This window comes from Glossina fuscipes, unplaced genomic scaffold (genome assembly GCF_014805625.2).
Source record: "Glossina fuscipes isolate IAEA_lab_2018 unplaced genomic scaffold, Yale_Gfus_2 0, whole genome shotgun sequence".
In the NCBI taxonomy this organism is placed as follows: domain Eukaryota; kingdom Metazoa; phylum Arthropoda; class Insecta; order Diptera; family Glossinidae; genus Glossina; species Glossina fuscipes.
Genome location: NW_023998414.1, coordinates 35155678 through 35169702, shown reverse-complemented (window position 1 = coordinate 35169702; position 14025 = coordinate 35155678). Strand labels below are relative to the sequence as shown.

General features: G+C 33.0%; 1 protein-coding gene across 1 annotated transcript in view; it reads right to left on the bottom strand.

Moving 5' to 3' along the window:
* LOC119644701 (fizzy-related protein homolog) overlaps positions 1-12971 on the bottom strand; it is a 53432-nt gene extending 40461 nt beyond the window's left edge. The window contains exons 1-2 of the mRNA XM_038044397.1: positions 12774-12971; positions 5627-5879 (exon numbers count right to left, since the gene is read on the bottom strand). Coding sequence (XP_037900325.1) covers positions 5627-5879; positions 12774-12895 — 375 coding nt within the window. The 5' untranslated portion in view covers positions 12896-12971. The remainder of the gene's footprint in view (positions 1-5626; positions 5880-12773) is intronic.
* Between the last annotated feature and the right edge of the window lie 1054 nt (positions 12972-14025).

Genomic DNA, 14025 nt, shown 5'->3' with positions numbered 1-14025 from the left:
ATTATTTTCAGTACAAAATACACTATACTGTAGTACAAAAATTTTGTCCTGTAGTACAGTGATTTCTAGTACAAAATACACTATACTATACCACATTTTACCATTTTTCGCTAACATATCAAATTTCAAAAGATCGTTCAACGCAGTTCCCGAAAGAAAAGTTTGAATTTTTTTGCTCATTGGACAGGCGTTTTTATATAGATTCACGTGATATAGGTGCATATAGGCGACATTTTCTAGTTTGGCCGCACCAGTGTGTCAAATTTGGGTGTTCTCCCATAGCTATGTTATGGTAACATACCAAATTTCAAAAAATCGGTAAAAATAGTTCCTGAAAGCAAAGTGTGAATTTTTTTGCCCATGCAATAGGTACTTTTATAAAGATTCACGTGATATAGGTGAATATAGGCGACATTTTCTACTTTGGCCGCACTAGAGTGTCAAATTTGGGTGTTTTTTCATATGCAGTTTTCGCTAACATACCAAATTTCAAATACCGTTAAAAATAGTTTCCATAAGCAGAATTTGAATTTATTTAGTTTGCTTGAAAGGTAGTTTTATATTGATTCATGAAATGCCCACAAAAATATTTTCTTTTTTTTAATATGGACGGATTAGGCTTTCAAACCAACTATATCTTAATTGTAATTATTTAACATGAGCTCTGTTAAGTCGTTAACAGAGGTATGTTAACAGAAATGGTAGGTGTCTTTACTAGTTAAATTCGAATTTATCTTCACACCCTTAGAAGAATCTATCTACCTATGAAATTTGAAAAGGTTTTAACGGAGAAGGCATAGCTTCTTCTGCAGTTCTCTTTCTAATTCCTTCCAATAATTTATTTGTCATTTCTCTGCTTTTTGCATTTCATTCTCATCCTTTATCAAGCTTTCCCTATCGCTGCTTCCCTCACACGTACCAACCTGTTGTACTCACTGCGGTTCTTCTTTCGTTCTATTTTCACTCCCTTTTCCCCTTCTTCGGTTCGTTTCGTAATCTTTTGTCTTTCTTTCTTTATTCCTTCCTTCTTTCTTTCTTTCCTCCTTTTTTCGTTTCTTCCCCCCGTTATTCGTCTCTTTTTCACATCTTCTTCCCTTCTTTTCTTGATCTTTTTCTTTCGTTTCTTTCTTTCTTCTTCCATTTTTTTTTCGTACATCAAAAACTTTTCTCTTCTTTATAGTTATTCTCTCTGATTCTTTCGAGCAATTTTTTCCTCCTTTTTTCGTTTCTTCCTCCCCTCCTTCTTCATATCTTCGTCCCTTACTTTCCTTGCTTCCCTTCTTTTCCTATTTTCCTTTGCACATGATAAGCTTTCTCTTTTTGCATAATTTTTTCTATCCTCTATCCTCTCTGTCTGATTCTTTTGGATATTTCTTTCTTCCTTCAATATTTCCAAATCCAAATATCCATATAAACTTTTTTTTTTTTCTTTATTAAAATTTGTTTAAATTTTTTTTTTTTTTTTTTTTTTTTTCGTGGCATTAATTAAATATTCTGTGCGCTAAATTTATTCAGCAATTTCACCTGTTTAAATATTATCTATAATTTTTTAATTTAGATATTTATTTAAAATGCTATTCAAAAAAAAAGAAAAGCAAAAAAAAAAGATATTCCAGTTTTTAGCAGTTTTAATAATAAGAACACTGACCTTACGTCAAAGTAGTATGAATCACACTATAAAAAAGAAAAAGGAATGATTAACATAAAAATCACACTAGAAAAACTGGTTCCTTTATGATCATCATCATCATCATCATCATCATCATCATCATCATCATCATCATCATTATCATCATTATCATCATCTATCTAACTATCTATGTATGTTGTATTTGTACTTTTTTGCTGGTAAAAGCTGAAATCTAGTTTTCCTCTTCATTTTTTTCCCCCATTTTTTTTTTTTTTTTGTTTTTTTCTATTTTCTATAAGACAATAATAAAAAGATACATACAATAACAACATAATATACAACAGAGCAACACATGTATACACGTGCTGGTTTTCTAACCGCACTTTCTTGTAATAGTAAACAATTTTGAATTGATTTGCTTATGACGATGATGTACAAATACATTTACATATTTGTATAAAAAGCATTTACATAAACAATTGCAATTCTCTTTTATGCATATGCATGTGTTTCGCTCTCTCTGCAATCTCTCTGTATCTGTATTCACTTCCTGATGCGTTTAATTTACCGTTGTGCATTTTAAAAGATCAACAAACTTGTTTGCACACACACACACACCCAAACAGGCGCGCGCGCGCATACATACATTCATACACATGCACGCGTGCGCTCTGGCACATACATACATACATACATACACAGTGATGTCGTTTATTTGTCGTTAATTACCGTTATAAATAATAGTGTGGTGCGATGACTATTTGCAGTTTGCTTAATATGGATAAAGAGTAACTAACATAAGCAAGCAAGTAGCGCATTGAAAAGAAAAGAAACGATAGATCGAAAAAAGTTTGTTCAGTAACATTTCTAATGAAGACCTTATTGTCTTACTCTTCATCATCGTCATCAATTCCCATTCCATTTTTTAAAGATTTGTAAAGAACTCATCATGTCTCATGGACTTAAATAACGCGACGACGAACAAGAATCCATCAAAAAGTTAGCGTAATAATACCCTCTAACTATATAGATTAGAGAATAAATAGATCGAGAGAATGTTGAACGGTATGCAACATATGCTTAGGAAGACTTGTAACACTAATTACACTCAATTACCTCCTTCACACAAATTAAAATGTGTCCTTCACCTAATAATAATAATATCCTTCAGAAGGATTCTCAAGCAGTGATTTAAAATTGAAAGCAAATTCTCTTCAAGTTTCCAACAACATTAAATCGTCGATATCCATTATTTTTTAACATTTAATTGGCCGGCCGCTCGATCGCAGATTCTTCCCGGCGCTCGCTGTGCTTTAGTTTAGACTATCGCGCGGGACATCCATAGGTTTGTTTGCTTCAAATCAAATTGCTTACCGAGCAAAGGAACTAATTGTACCTCAGTACTTGGAATAGGTTGGGATAGGCCTTCTCCGTCCAGTGAGAATGCAACGCCCATGCCCATTATATTGACTGGTTTACTATTACTGCAGCTTCATCTGCAGATGCTATCGCATACCGAGTTTTCAGGTTGTATGGGATCTGATGCTAAAGTGTGATCGAAGGCTTTCATACTCTTCTTTCATAACTTATTTTTCTCTTTATATCCACGGTACCACGGATGACGGGTGACGAAGCAATTTTCTAGCTTCGGCCTGTTAACGAGAACGGCCCATTGCGCGAGTTTCGTGGTGGCTGTGGTTGACCCAAATCGCGGGAAGAGCCTCGGCTCGACGTGGTGTTGCATAGCAACCGGGTATCTGATCCAAAGAAAGACAAAGGTTTTAGATAGTGACTTGCCCTCACCAGGGGGAAGATACGCCCATATATGTATCTTCACTGGAACTCGAGGTTTTGCTCGGGGCGATAAGTGTGCGTTTTCACACTCCGTGTGCCATCGGGCACCGTGGGGTTAAGCCTTCACGGCAGTTATCCACATTAAGCACCTAGAGACATCTGTACCTCAGTACTAAACAACCAATGACTGTTTATAACCATGACAGACTGACCGTCCGTATGTAAGCGTCAGGACTATCGCTTGGTAAAATATTAACTAAAAAATTCTATAAAACGCAAATGTAAGGTTTAAACTTATACTAAATAAAAGGTTACGTTTTGAGCCTGCTTTCCCCATAAATACGCACATGAATAATATGCCTTGACATCGAAACAAAATATAATTTTTTTGTTAGACAATATGGTGTAGGGTATTTAATGATCGGTCTTGCTCGACTATAATGTTCTTACTTATTTTTCACTAAGGCAAATGAATGCAAATCCTTACAAGGATTTGGGAAACACTAAAACAATTTCTGGAAGCAGAAGATATCATTAATTGACCTCCTACATGGTAAAAGTTCTTCTTATCGAACGAAGGAACAAAGTATCATATTATCGCTATCGGATTTTTTTTGTAAAAATAAAAAAAAAAATTTCAAATCGACTCCGTCACGTTTTTAAATCGCATTTTTGGAGAATTTCACACAAGATATTTCCTAGCGTTTGGCTAACGCTATGTCAAAAATTATATCTGACTTGTTGTTCTATATGCGAAATGGTGACCCATAGCGGAGTACAATAAGACAAATCATTGCAAACAAAACGATTATTTTCGCTTTTATACTCTATGCCATGTATGATATAAGGGTATATTAGTTTTGGGCGGGTGTATGCGACACCCAAAATAACTAGAGATAGATCGACCCTTTATAATATACCGATCAATTCAGAATCACTTTCATGTATTTAACCTACCAGTTGCAGTTTTTAAGATATATTGATGAACGAACGCTATTCGAAATGTTTTGGATCGGATCACTTTTTCAACCACTTTCCATATAACGCTTTATTTTGAAGAACTGTAGGTTAGTGTAGCTGTTTTTAATGGTAAGCCTTAATCCACTATAGTGTTTTCACTTATTACATTTGCAGTTAGCATAATTACCCTATTTTTACTATTCAAAGGAAAGTCTCTTTACAGATTAGAATCATGATAAAAATATATTGAAAAAAAACTACAAAAAAGGAACAAAAAAAAGAAATGTTGTTTAATTGATTTTATTTGTCAAAAAATTCGTTCTATTAACTTTTAATCGATTTCCACGTACCATTGCAAGGAGACAAAGCGAAAAAAAATTTAGAAATTTTTTTTTTTTATTTTCGTGATTTTTCTTAATATGAGTTTCAAAATAAGCAAAACTGTTAAGTTTTCCTACGACGCCTATAAACACACATCGACCTTGATGGGCATCGAAAATTCCCTTCAATTCAGTTTTCTTACTAAATTAATTTTATATTCGTTCTTATGTATGGCTTTAAAAGCGAAAGCAAAAAAATTCCACCAAAACAAAAAAAAAAAAGAAGATGAACAAGAAGAAGAAGAGAAAGAGGAAGAGGAAAAAGAAGAAGAAGAAGAAGAAGAAATGAATAATTTATAGGTTTACTAATGCATAGCCCACGTACTTAACAATCCATAGGAGTACTTGAAATTAAATATGAGCGTAGGAATCGAATAAAAATATCAAGAGCTCAGATAAGAAATAATTACAAAATAATTGAGAAACAAAATGAAAAAAAGAAAAAGATAGTAGCTAGAAAGACAGACATAGAGACATAAATGTATGTACTCTTATAAAGACAATCAACAAAACTATAAGAGAAAAAAAAAAAAAACAGCCAACCAACCAACCGTAACAGCAGACCGACCACATCTTTCGCATACACATGCTCAAGCAAAAAGGCAAAAAAAAAACCAAAAGAAAGAAGAAAAACAATCAGCGCGAAAATAACATTAAATTTGAATAATTTATGATACGTGAAGGAAAATGTATATAAAGAAAAAGAAATCACTTCCCCTGACATAACAAATAAGTAAATTTTACTTATAGCCCACCCTACGCATGCACATTGCACGACAATTTTCCCGAATGAATAGTAAGTAACAAGTTTTATGATTATCATCGTTACATACAATAATGATATAAATTTGTAATTTCTTACCTGTTTCGTAGGCGATTGATATTTGAATAGACTACGTTTTGTAGTAGGTGTGTAAGTGTTTTCGTTACGTTCATCGCTAACGGCTTTCACATCCTCAATTGCGGTACCGAGTAATTCATTTTTTAATAAACACGAATACGCTAAACTATCTCGAGCAGTTTCGCCACAATCCCGTTGCTTTTTACTAGTCTGCGGTGAATTCTCATTCGATTTGTTTATTGAAGCGAAGTTCGTCTGCCAATTGTTATTTGCTCTAAAAAGAGAAATTGAGAAAGAAAAAAAAAGAAAAAAATAAAATAATATAAAACACATTAGAAAAACAAAAGTAAGAAGAAGACTCTTTCCCTCACAATCAATCAATCAATCAATCAATCAATCAATCTATCAATCCATAAAAATTGAAATATAATTGTCGAAGTCAACTTTAGAGACCGAATGGTTTACAATTATTACAACCACTACTCTAAGGTGAACTTATTTACAGAGAGAGATTCTGGAGACGAAAGTAGTTTGGTGAAGATTTCAAAAAAATAATTTTTAATGCAAAGAAATGTATTGCGGAAAGACTTGATTAAGTACAGTTCAAAGTCACAAAGCAGCGTGAATCGCAGACTAAGGTTTTAGTTTGAAATTCTAACAATGATCGGAAAAATTTTCTTATTCACTCTTATCTCTTTTAGATCAAATTCGAAAATCACTCTAAACTTTCCACATATATTCTTTATATGCAATTAACGACAAAAGTTATAATTTTCTCTGCTTCACCTTTCTATATTCAACACTCCAACTGCTTAGCGACATAATTGTTTTGTCAGCACAAATTACAAATCCTTGAGGCGAACTTTGGACATACTATAGCGGCTAAGATATTCTTAAGTAGCAACAAATTCTGAATCGATTCCAAGCAGGGCAGGGCAAAAATTCAAATATTTTATTATTTTAAAATTTTGCCAAAAATATATCGAAGCATGTCCGTCTCTCCGTCTGCGTAATGTCTGTTCTCCTGGCTGCAAAAATGAAGCCATCGACTTCAAACATGGCAGACACATTGGAAGTTCTTGCGCTCAGGTTGGTATTGAAAAAGCGATGAAATCGATCGAAAGACACGCCCACAGCATCACGTAAACTGCGAACTCGTCTGTTTTTTAAAAGGAATGTAAAATTGGTTTTATGCTTCTTACTCAGAAACTTTAGCAAATAAATGCACAACAATTTGAAGGCATATGCTATGGGCGATGGTCTAGCATTTGTGTAGTAAAATGGAGAAAGTTAACCACGCCTACCCAATATTGCATTTTTCAATAATTTTGTAACGTGCAAAAACAAGCTTCACCAACCCAATAAAGTCTATAAATTTTTGGCGAATTTCAAATTAAGAATGCACCTAAGCATGCTCGTCCGTCCGTTCGTGTATTCATCTGCCTGTCTACGCAACTGTGTAGTATTTGTGATAAAAGTCGCAAAATTATTTAAAAATGACTTAAACTCTGCTACAACATCTACACGTCTGCACGATAAAAACTTTTATTTGGAAAATAGAAGAAATCGGGGCATATAGTGTCTCGCAATAAGAGAATTCATTTCATACGCGCGCAAATTATTACCGCGAAATAATCAAATCAAGCGAAGATGCAACAGCCAAGACTGACAAGACTGACTGAAAAGCTTTTATTATCACGGTGACCGCTACCCAATTGTAAGTGTAGAAAGTGATAACATTTTCTTTGCATTAATAATGTGAGGACAACAAAATAATATTTTAATTAAATTCTTCATCATCAGGTGTAAACATAATAACGACAGCGTTTTCTCTGCTTTAACTGCCTTGGTATTGTGCTTCAAAGCTTTAATTATTGTTCAAGTATTGACATTGATTGATTTTATCTTTAACATCATAACGACATAAAGAAAAAAAGATGCCATAATCTCGGCGCTCAGTTTCGCGAAATCCTATAGAGCTATGTGTTCACGAGCTTCGTGACAGGTGACGTTATTCTCTTGAAAATGAATTTCGTCTACATCAGCTATAGCGACAATTTCCATACCCAACAGTCACACGTTGTGATTGAAGAAATTGTGGTTGATTATCATTCTCGCGGCCCGAGAAACGACAGGCTGCTGCTTATTTAGAATAATTTTGCGTATGATAATCGCCTTAATCGCCTTAAATCACTTAGTTTTTAAATGATGCGAAACATTAAAGTGAGACTACATGTTGTAGGGATCTGTAGGGTAAACTTGATCGCTGCTTACATTCATTACACTTTTAATGGCTCGTTTGTTTAGTGCATGTTTTGTACACGCGCATGCTACACATCGTCACCTTAAAACCCAATGTCGCGGGCATCCGAATGTTCGAATTTTAATCCAATCATCCAGCGTCCAGCATCCAGCATCCAGCCGAACTGAATATTTCGCCAAAGACACAGTATGAAGACTGCTCTACCTCCCCCTTTTTTATAGACTATAAACATCATATCTTATATACATATGTATGTATGTATGTATGTATGTATGTATGTATGTATGTATGTATGTATAGACCATGCATTTGAACAAATGACGACGTAATTTAACGTAAATCGATATGTTTACGCTTTCCTGCTTGAGAGGAAATCAGTTTAAAGGCAACTAATACTTCCTTTACCTTTTTTGGGGTCTTGCAGTCCGCAATATAGCAATTATTGAGAAGTGTCTTGTCAACGGAAGGGCTTAACTTGCTAAATCCTAAACTGAATTCACTTGTGCGTGACGTAATTGGTTACAAGTTTGGTTAAAATATATTATATAAAATTATGACTACAATTCAATTTACTCAACCATATAAAAAAAGTTATGTAAATTAGGTTTAAATTGTGAAAAAGAAAATAAGCAAAAGAGAAAAAAAAAAAAAGGTGTTTTTGCTTTAATGGTTTCGCGTTGGCTATGATAACTGTACGTATACTATGTGTACCTTGGCGCAAAGCAAGCATATTGCTTATGAATACGTATGGTAATAAAGAAATAATTCATTGAAACGGAAGTGAACAATATGGTTTCACTTTGATGTTTGTTTGAGAGACGCAGCAGGTGCTCTGCGCGATAACAAATTTAGATAACAAATAAAAGGGGGAATTAATCAAAAAAGTCTTATTAGAAAAACGATCTCCAAAGTTCATTTTTTACTTTTTATTTAATAACTAAACAATAATAAAACAAAAACCGGCCATTAAATACACCACCCCCCCGCCGGAATTGCTATCATGGCTCACTTTTCATCATAACATATTAAAACTTTGACATTTCCGCTCTATAAAGGACCAGGATTTTCGTCTTTTTAGAATAGGGCGTTATATGGAAAGTTGAGCGAAAAAGTGCACCGATCCAAATCATTTTTAATAGCGTTCGTCCTTGGCACAAAACACTGCTGTCGCTGTAGTAAATTTCAACAAAATATCCCAAAACTGTAGCAAACTGTAGCTTGAACAAAATGGTTACATGGACGGACAGACAGGCTTATATTAATTCACATTACGTTTTGTGAATCGATCGGTATAATAGAAGTTGCGTCTGTCTTAAGCCCTTCTGCGTGTTATCCACCGTCCGCTTTACCCCACGTGTTCTAGGGTATAATTAAACGCAATTGCGAATTATATCACAATAAGGTTTTTGATGAAGACTGCAAAACAATTTCGTCCGCGTAAGAAATTGTTCGGCTTAAAACCGAATTTAACCTTCCTTTGACTTTTGCCTGCTTCTTTCTTATCTACGCTTTGCAAGTTTAATTTTACTGTTAATAATAATTTTGCAAAATAATTCGCATTAACTCTAATGCCATTATATTCACGTCATTTCACTTCTGCTTTTTTTGTTTTTTTTTTTTTTTTTGTTTACCTTTATTAAACAACATTAGATTTAAAAATGAGGGAAAAAACATACGTTATATATATATTTGTGCCCATCACGTTTGATCACATACGCACATATTCCATTCAATCATTTTTCAGACGTGCAACATGCATTTGCAAACGTTTGGAATTCTAATGATTTGCAATAGATTTTTGTTTTGTATTTGTTCTTCTTCTTCTTTTTCGTTTTTTACTGATTTATTAGTTATGTTTTATATGTGACAAGGTTATATGAACGATTGCGAACGTTTTAATAAATTTTGCAAAGTGGGTCAAATAATAATAATAATAATAATAATATGACCTTTAAGAAAAAAAAACTATATATATATATTTAAATATAGACAACATTTTATATGAAGGGAAGGTTGAAAGTACTATAAAAATAGAAAAACAAAAAAAATTTATATATATTACTACTAGCATTATGACGAAACTATATATTCGATCCGAATGTACCGATACCGGTAAAAATATATATTTACTTAAATGTAAAAATAAGTTGTTAATTTTTTTTTGTTTTTTTTTTTTTTCCTTTAACTAAATACAATTAATATACTCAATGTTAGTTAGCAACAGAATATAATTTCGTACCAAAAGGACAAAAGGACGAAAGATCCTTTGAAGTTATCTACTCGTGGCCTATTTATTTATTTTTTTTTTTTTTATTCTTTTATTTTGGATATCACGACGAGAATGACAAGTGCAGACCGTCAGAACAGGCAATTGAGAGAGGTCTTAGTCGCAAGTAAGAATATCGTTCGTCCTTACGCGGATATATCAGCCTATAATGTGTCTTCCTGCAGTCCCCCTTTTTTTTTTCCTTTAATACTTTATAATATGCAATAACGATTGGTCATGTGTTGGCGCAATTGCATCAATTGGTGCTGATAGACTTCCGATGCGATGCGTTTTTTATTTATTAGTAAACCGTGCAAGTACTTTGAACAAAAATCTACAAGCCTTAAGTTGATCAAAAGTATTTGTATATGTTTGTTTGAAAGTTGCAAAGAAAATGTAAAAATTATTACACCACCATGCACTACGAATGTTATAACAAAGCAAAAGAGTTTCATCGTCGTCATCGTCATCGTCATCGTCGTCGTCGTCGTAGTAGTAGTGGTAGCAGCAGTAGTAGAAAAACAAACTCAGCAATTTATTTTTGACTCTCTAGCATATTAGGGATTAATCGCGTAGCTACAATTTAAATGTACAACAATAACTAAGTTTACGTCATCTTTTACATGTTATTTCTTGCACAAGAAATATGTTAAGTTTAAAACAAAATAATCATGAAATGCAGGTGGTGCGAAAAAAATCTCATTGCTATTCTTTGATGGTAATAAGGCATAATGATGGAAAACTTAACAAACAAACGAAGCATAACATAATATTACGATAAAAATGTAGGATAATTAAAGGTTTCGTGAAAAGGTATTAACCACTTAACTGCGTATAACGTGAACGCGAACGCGATACGCTTTAATTCGAATCTTCATTTTGATGCGTTTGTTGTGTGTCATCCGAATTATGAAAATTTGAAATCAAACAAACAAACAAATCTCATTTACTGTTATTCGTGTTCTCTTGATAATATCAGGAAAGTACGATATATTATTATAAATTAAAAAAAAAAAAAAAAAAAAAAAAAAACTATAATGCACCACGGCTCCTATATCACTCTATAGTTATTCATATAACGATTTTCAAAACGACACTTTATTTGGGAAATAGTCGAGAAAGTGGTTCGATCTGAACCGTTTCGAATAGCAATACCGTCGTCTGCTCTATTCCAAATTTCACCGAAAGATTGCAAATATTAAGGGCTATAGGTTGAATCAGAAGAAAAAAAAAGAAACAAGACAGAAGGACGGACAAAAATAAATTAAAACAATTCAAAAAGTAATTTCGTACCAATCGGTATAATAAAAGATGAGTCCTTCTAAATGTTGCATACATCCGGACAAAGTTAACATACCTTCATATAATAAGTGGTGGTAAGGTATAAAAACATAGTTTAGGAGTGATATAGGAGTTATTCCTCTTACACGCATCATATAGTAAGAAAATTGAAAGTAATCCTTGATTATGATAACAAAATGGACGGTGCGGACAGAGGCCTTAAAATAATTGCATCTAAAATACCCCCCTTCAACTACACGCGATCATTTTTATTTGGTTTGAAACCTATACACTTCAACACGTTTCATTTTAATTCCGCACTAGACGTGTGAGGGACTAACATTCGAAAGTCAATTACGCAACTAACGGATTAAAGGCAAACTGAGAAAACAATCTTTTTTCTTTTTAATGAAAAAAAATTTTCATAAGCCATAGAATGCTATGGTCGGAAACACTTAACCATTGAAAACTGTGCAGCTTATGCAAAAAAAAAATAAATAAATAAAAGTTTTTTCTACAGTTTGATGGTAAGGGGTCAAGCAATGTAACTTTAACTTTTTTCTTATATGATTTTATTCGTCTTAGTGCGACGACTAAGAAGAAAAGCTTTTGAATTCCAATTTGAAGTCCAACTGTTTCCAATGAACGCAAGTATTCCGGCTTTTGTTTTTTATTTATTTTTTTTTTTTTATAACTAATTATTCAAGGGATGTCCGTCACGTACACTTATAATGCGGTGGCGAACAGAAAGAAGTGAAAGAAGGAAATAAAGAAATGGAAAGTAGTTGCAGCCAGATAAGTGTAAATTCTGGTTTAAAATACATAGAAGACAGGGGCCACGCGATAGGAGCTTCAATTTCAAATCGCCTAACACTCTCGACCCTGTTAAGCGGCTCTGTCGTCGTAGCATACGATCTGCACTGCTTAGAGGTATGGAGGATAAAAGTGCACCAATTACTGCATTCTTTAATAAGACCCTAAGCGTCTTGATCCGGTTCAGCTGGTGTTATTCATATGTCGCGCAATACACACCCGTCTCCGTTCGTTACCGTTCTTTTTCGCACTGCCTACTGCGTTTAAAGAGAGTCGTAACTCTTTAGGCGAACAAGGGAACGCTATAACAATAATGATGACAAGGGATTCAGGGGCCGGATTGCAGTTCTTGTTATGGAGCTATCGCCCAATACGAATAACAGGAAAGATATCATCGGTATGCGTATAACAAAAGAACGCTATCGAGCACGATGTAAATTCGATGTCGGATTTGCTCTCGATAAGGAGGGGAAGAAGCAGGTAAACCAACCCCAGGTTAATATACGATTTATTTAGAGAGAACGATATAAGCATTAAAAACTTACCTGCAAGGTATAAATCGATCCAGTGATGAGGTGGTTGAAGCGGCCTCAAAAGAATTGAAAAGATTTCTAGCCACCGGACTGCAGTGTTTCAATATGCGTTTCTCATAATCAGGACTAAACATGATTTTTAATTGTTTGTATAAATTTTTTTTTTTTGTTTTTATTTCTTTTTTTTTGTTAAATTTATATTTAATAAATTTAATTTAATATTTTCGATTTGGGATTTTATTAAAACAAGATATTAAAATTATATAAATTATATTGTAAGGGTAACTAAATAAATTTTCAATTTTTTATTTTTACAAATACATCCAACCAAACCGATTTGCGAGAATATCTGTAAAAAAATCCAAAAAAAAAAAGTGGAAATTAAAATTTAATCAAAAAATTTTTATTAAAAATTTTTATTAAAAATTTTTATTAAAAGTTTTTTTTGTTTTTTTTTTTTTTTTTTTGTTTTCATTTATATATTATCTTTGGATACGATTAATTACAAGAAATTGATAAGGACAGGTTTTCGGATCGTATTCAGACCATAATAATACCCCCCGTCATTAAACGTTTTTATTCATGTAATTAATTAATCAATGTCGACTTCGAACAAACATCTAACAATAATTTCGTGAAGCAATCATGAAAAACTTTACAAAAAATAATAAAAAAAAAAAACAAACTAAAAGAGCAGCAAAAATAATTCTAATCAAAACATGTTCCAGCCACAAAAACTGTTTATTGTTCTTTCCTTTTGTTGAGGCGATAGATAAAAGTTATTGCAGTGCGTGGTGTGAATACGTTTGCGTGACGCCTTAATAGAAACGTGTTTAACTCTTTTCTTCTTTCATTGCCTTCATGCTTATGTAAAACAGCACATATACTATGATTATTGTACCGTTTGTAACGTTTGAAAAAAAAATCACTTTACCTTCGAGACTTTTTACCCTGACCGTTAATCTTATTTAATGCTTTATTAGCAAACAACAACTCCTTTTAAAGACAATTAAAACGTTTCGAAAGCAATCTAGAATACATGTTAAATATTAGTTAGTTATTGTCAAAGAAGTACCGAGAATAGAATGTTTCCAATTTAAAAGAAGAAAAAATAAAATCCAACAAAAAACTATTTAAGCTTGCTTTTTAAAGTCATTGCTGCATCGCCTTGCTTCAATTAAATTAGGTTTCGCTAGGTTATAATGAAACTATACTATTTGTTGTACAAGGATATGTTAAGTTTGTGCAAATGTATGCTAGGTTC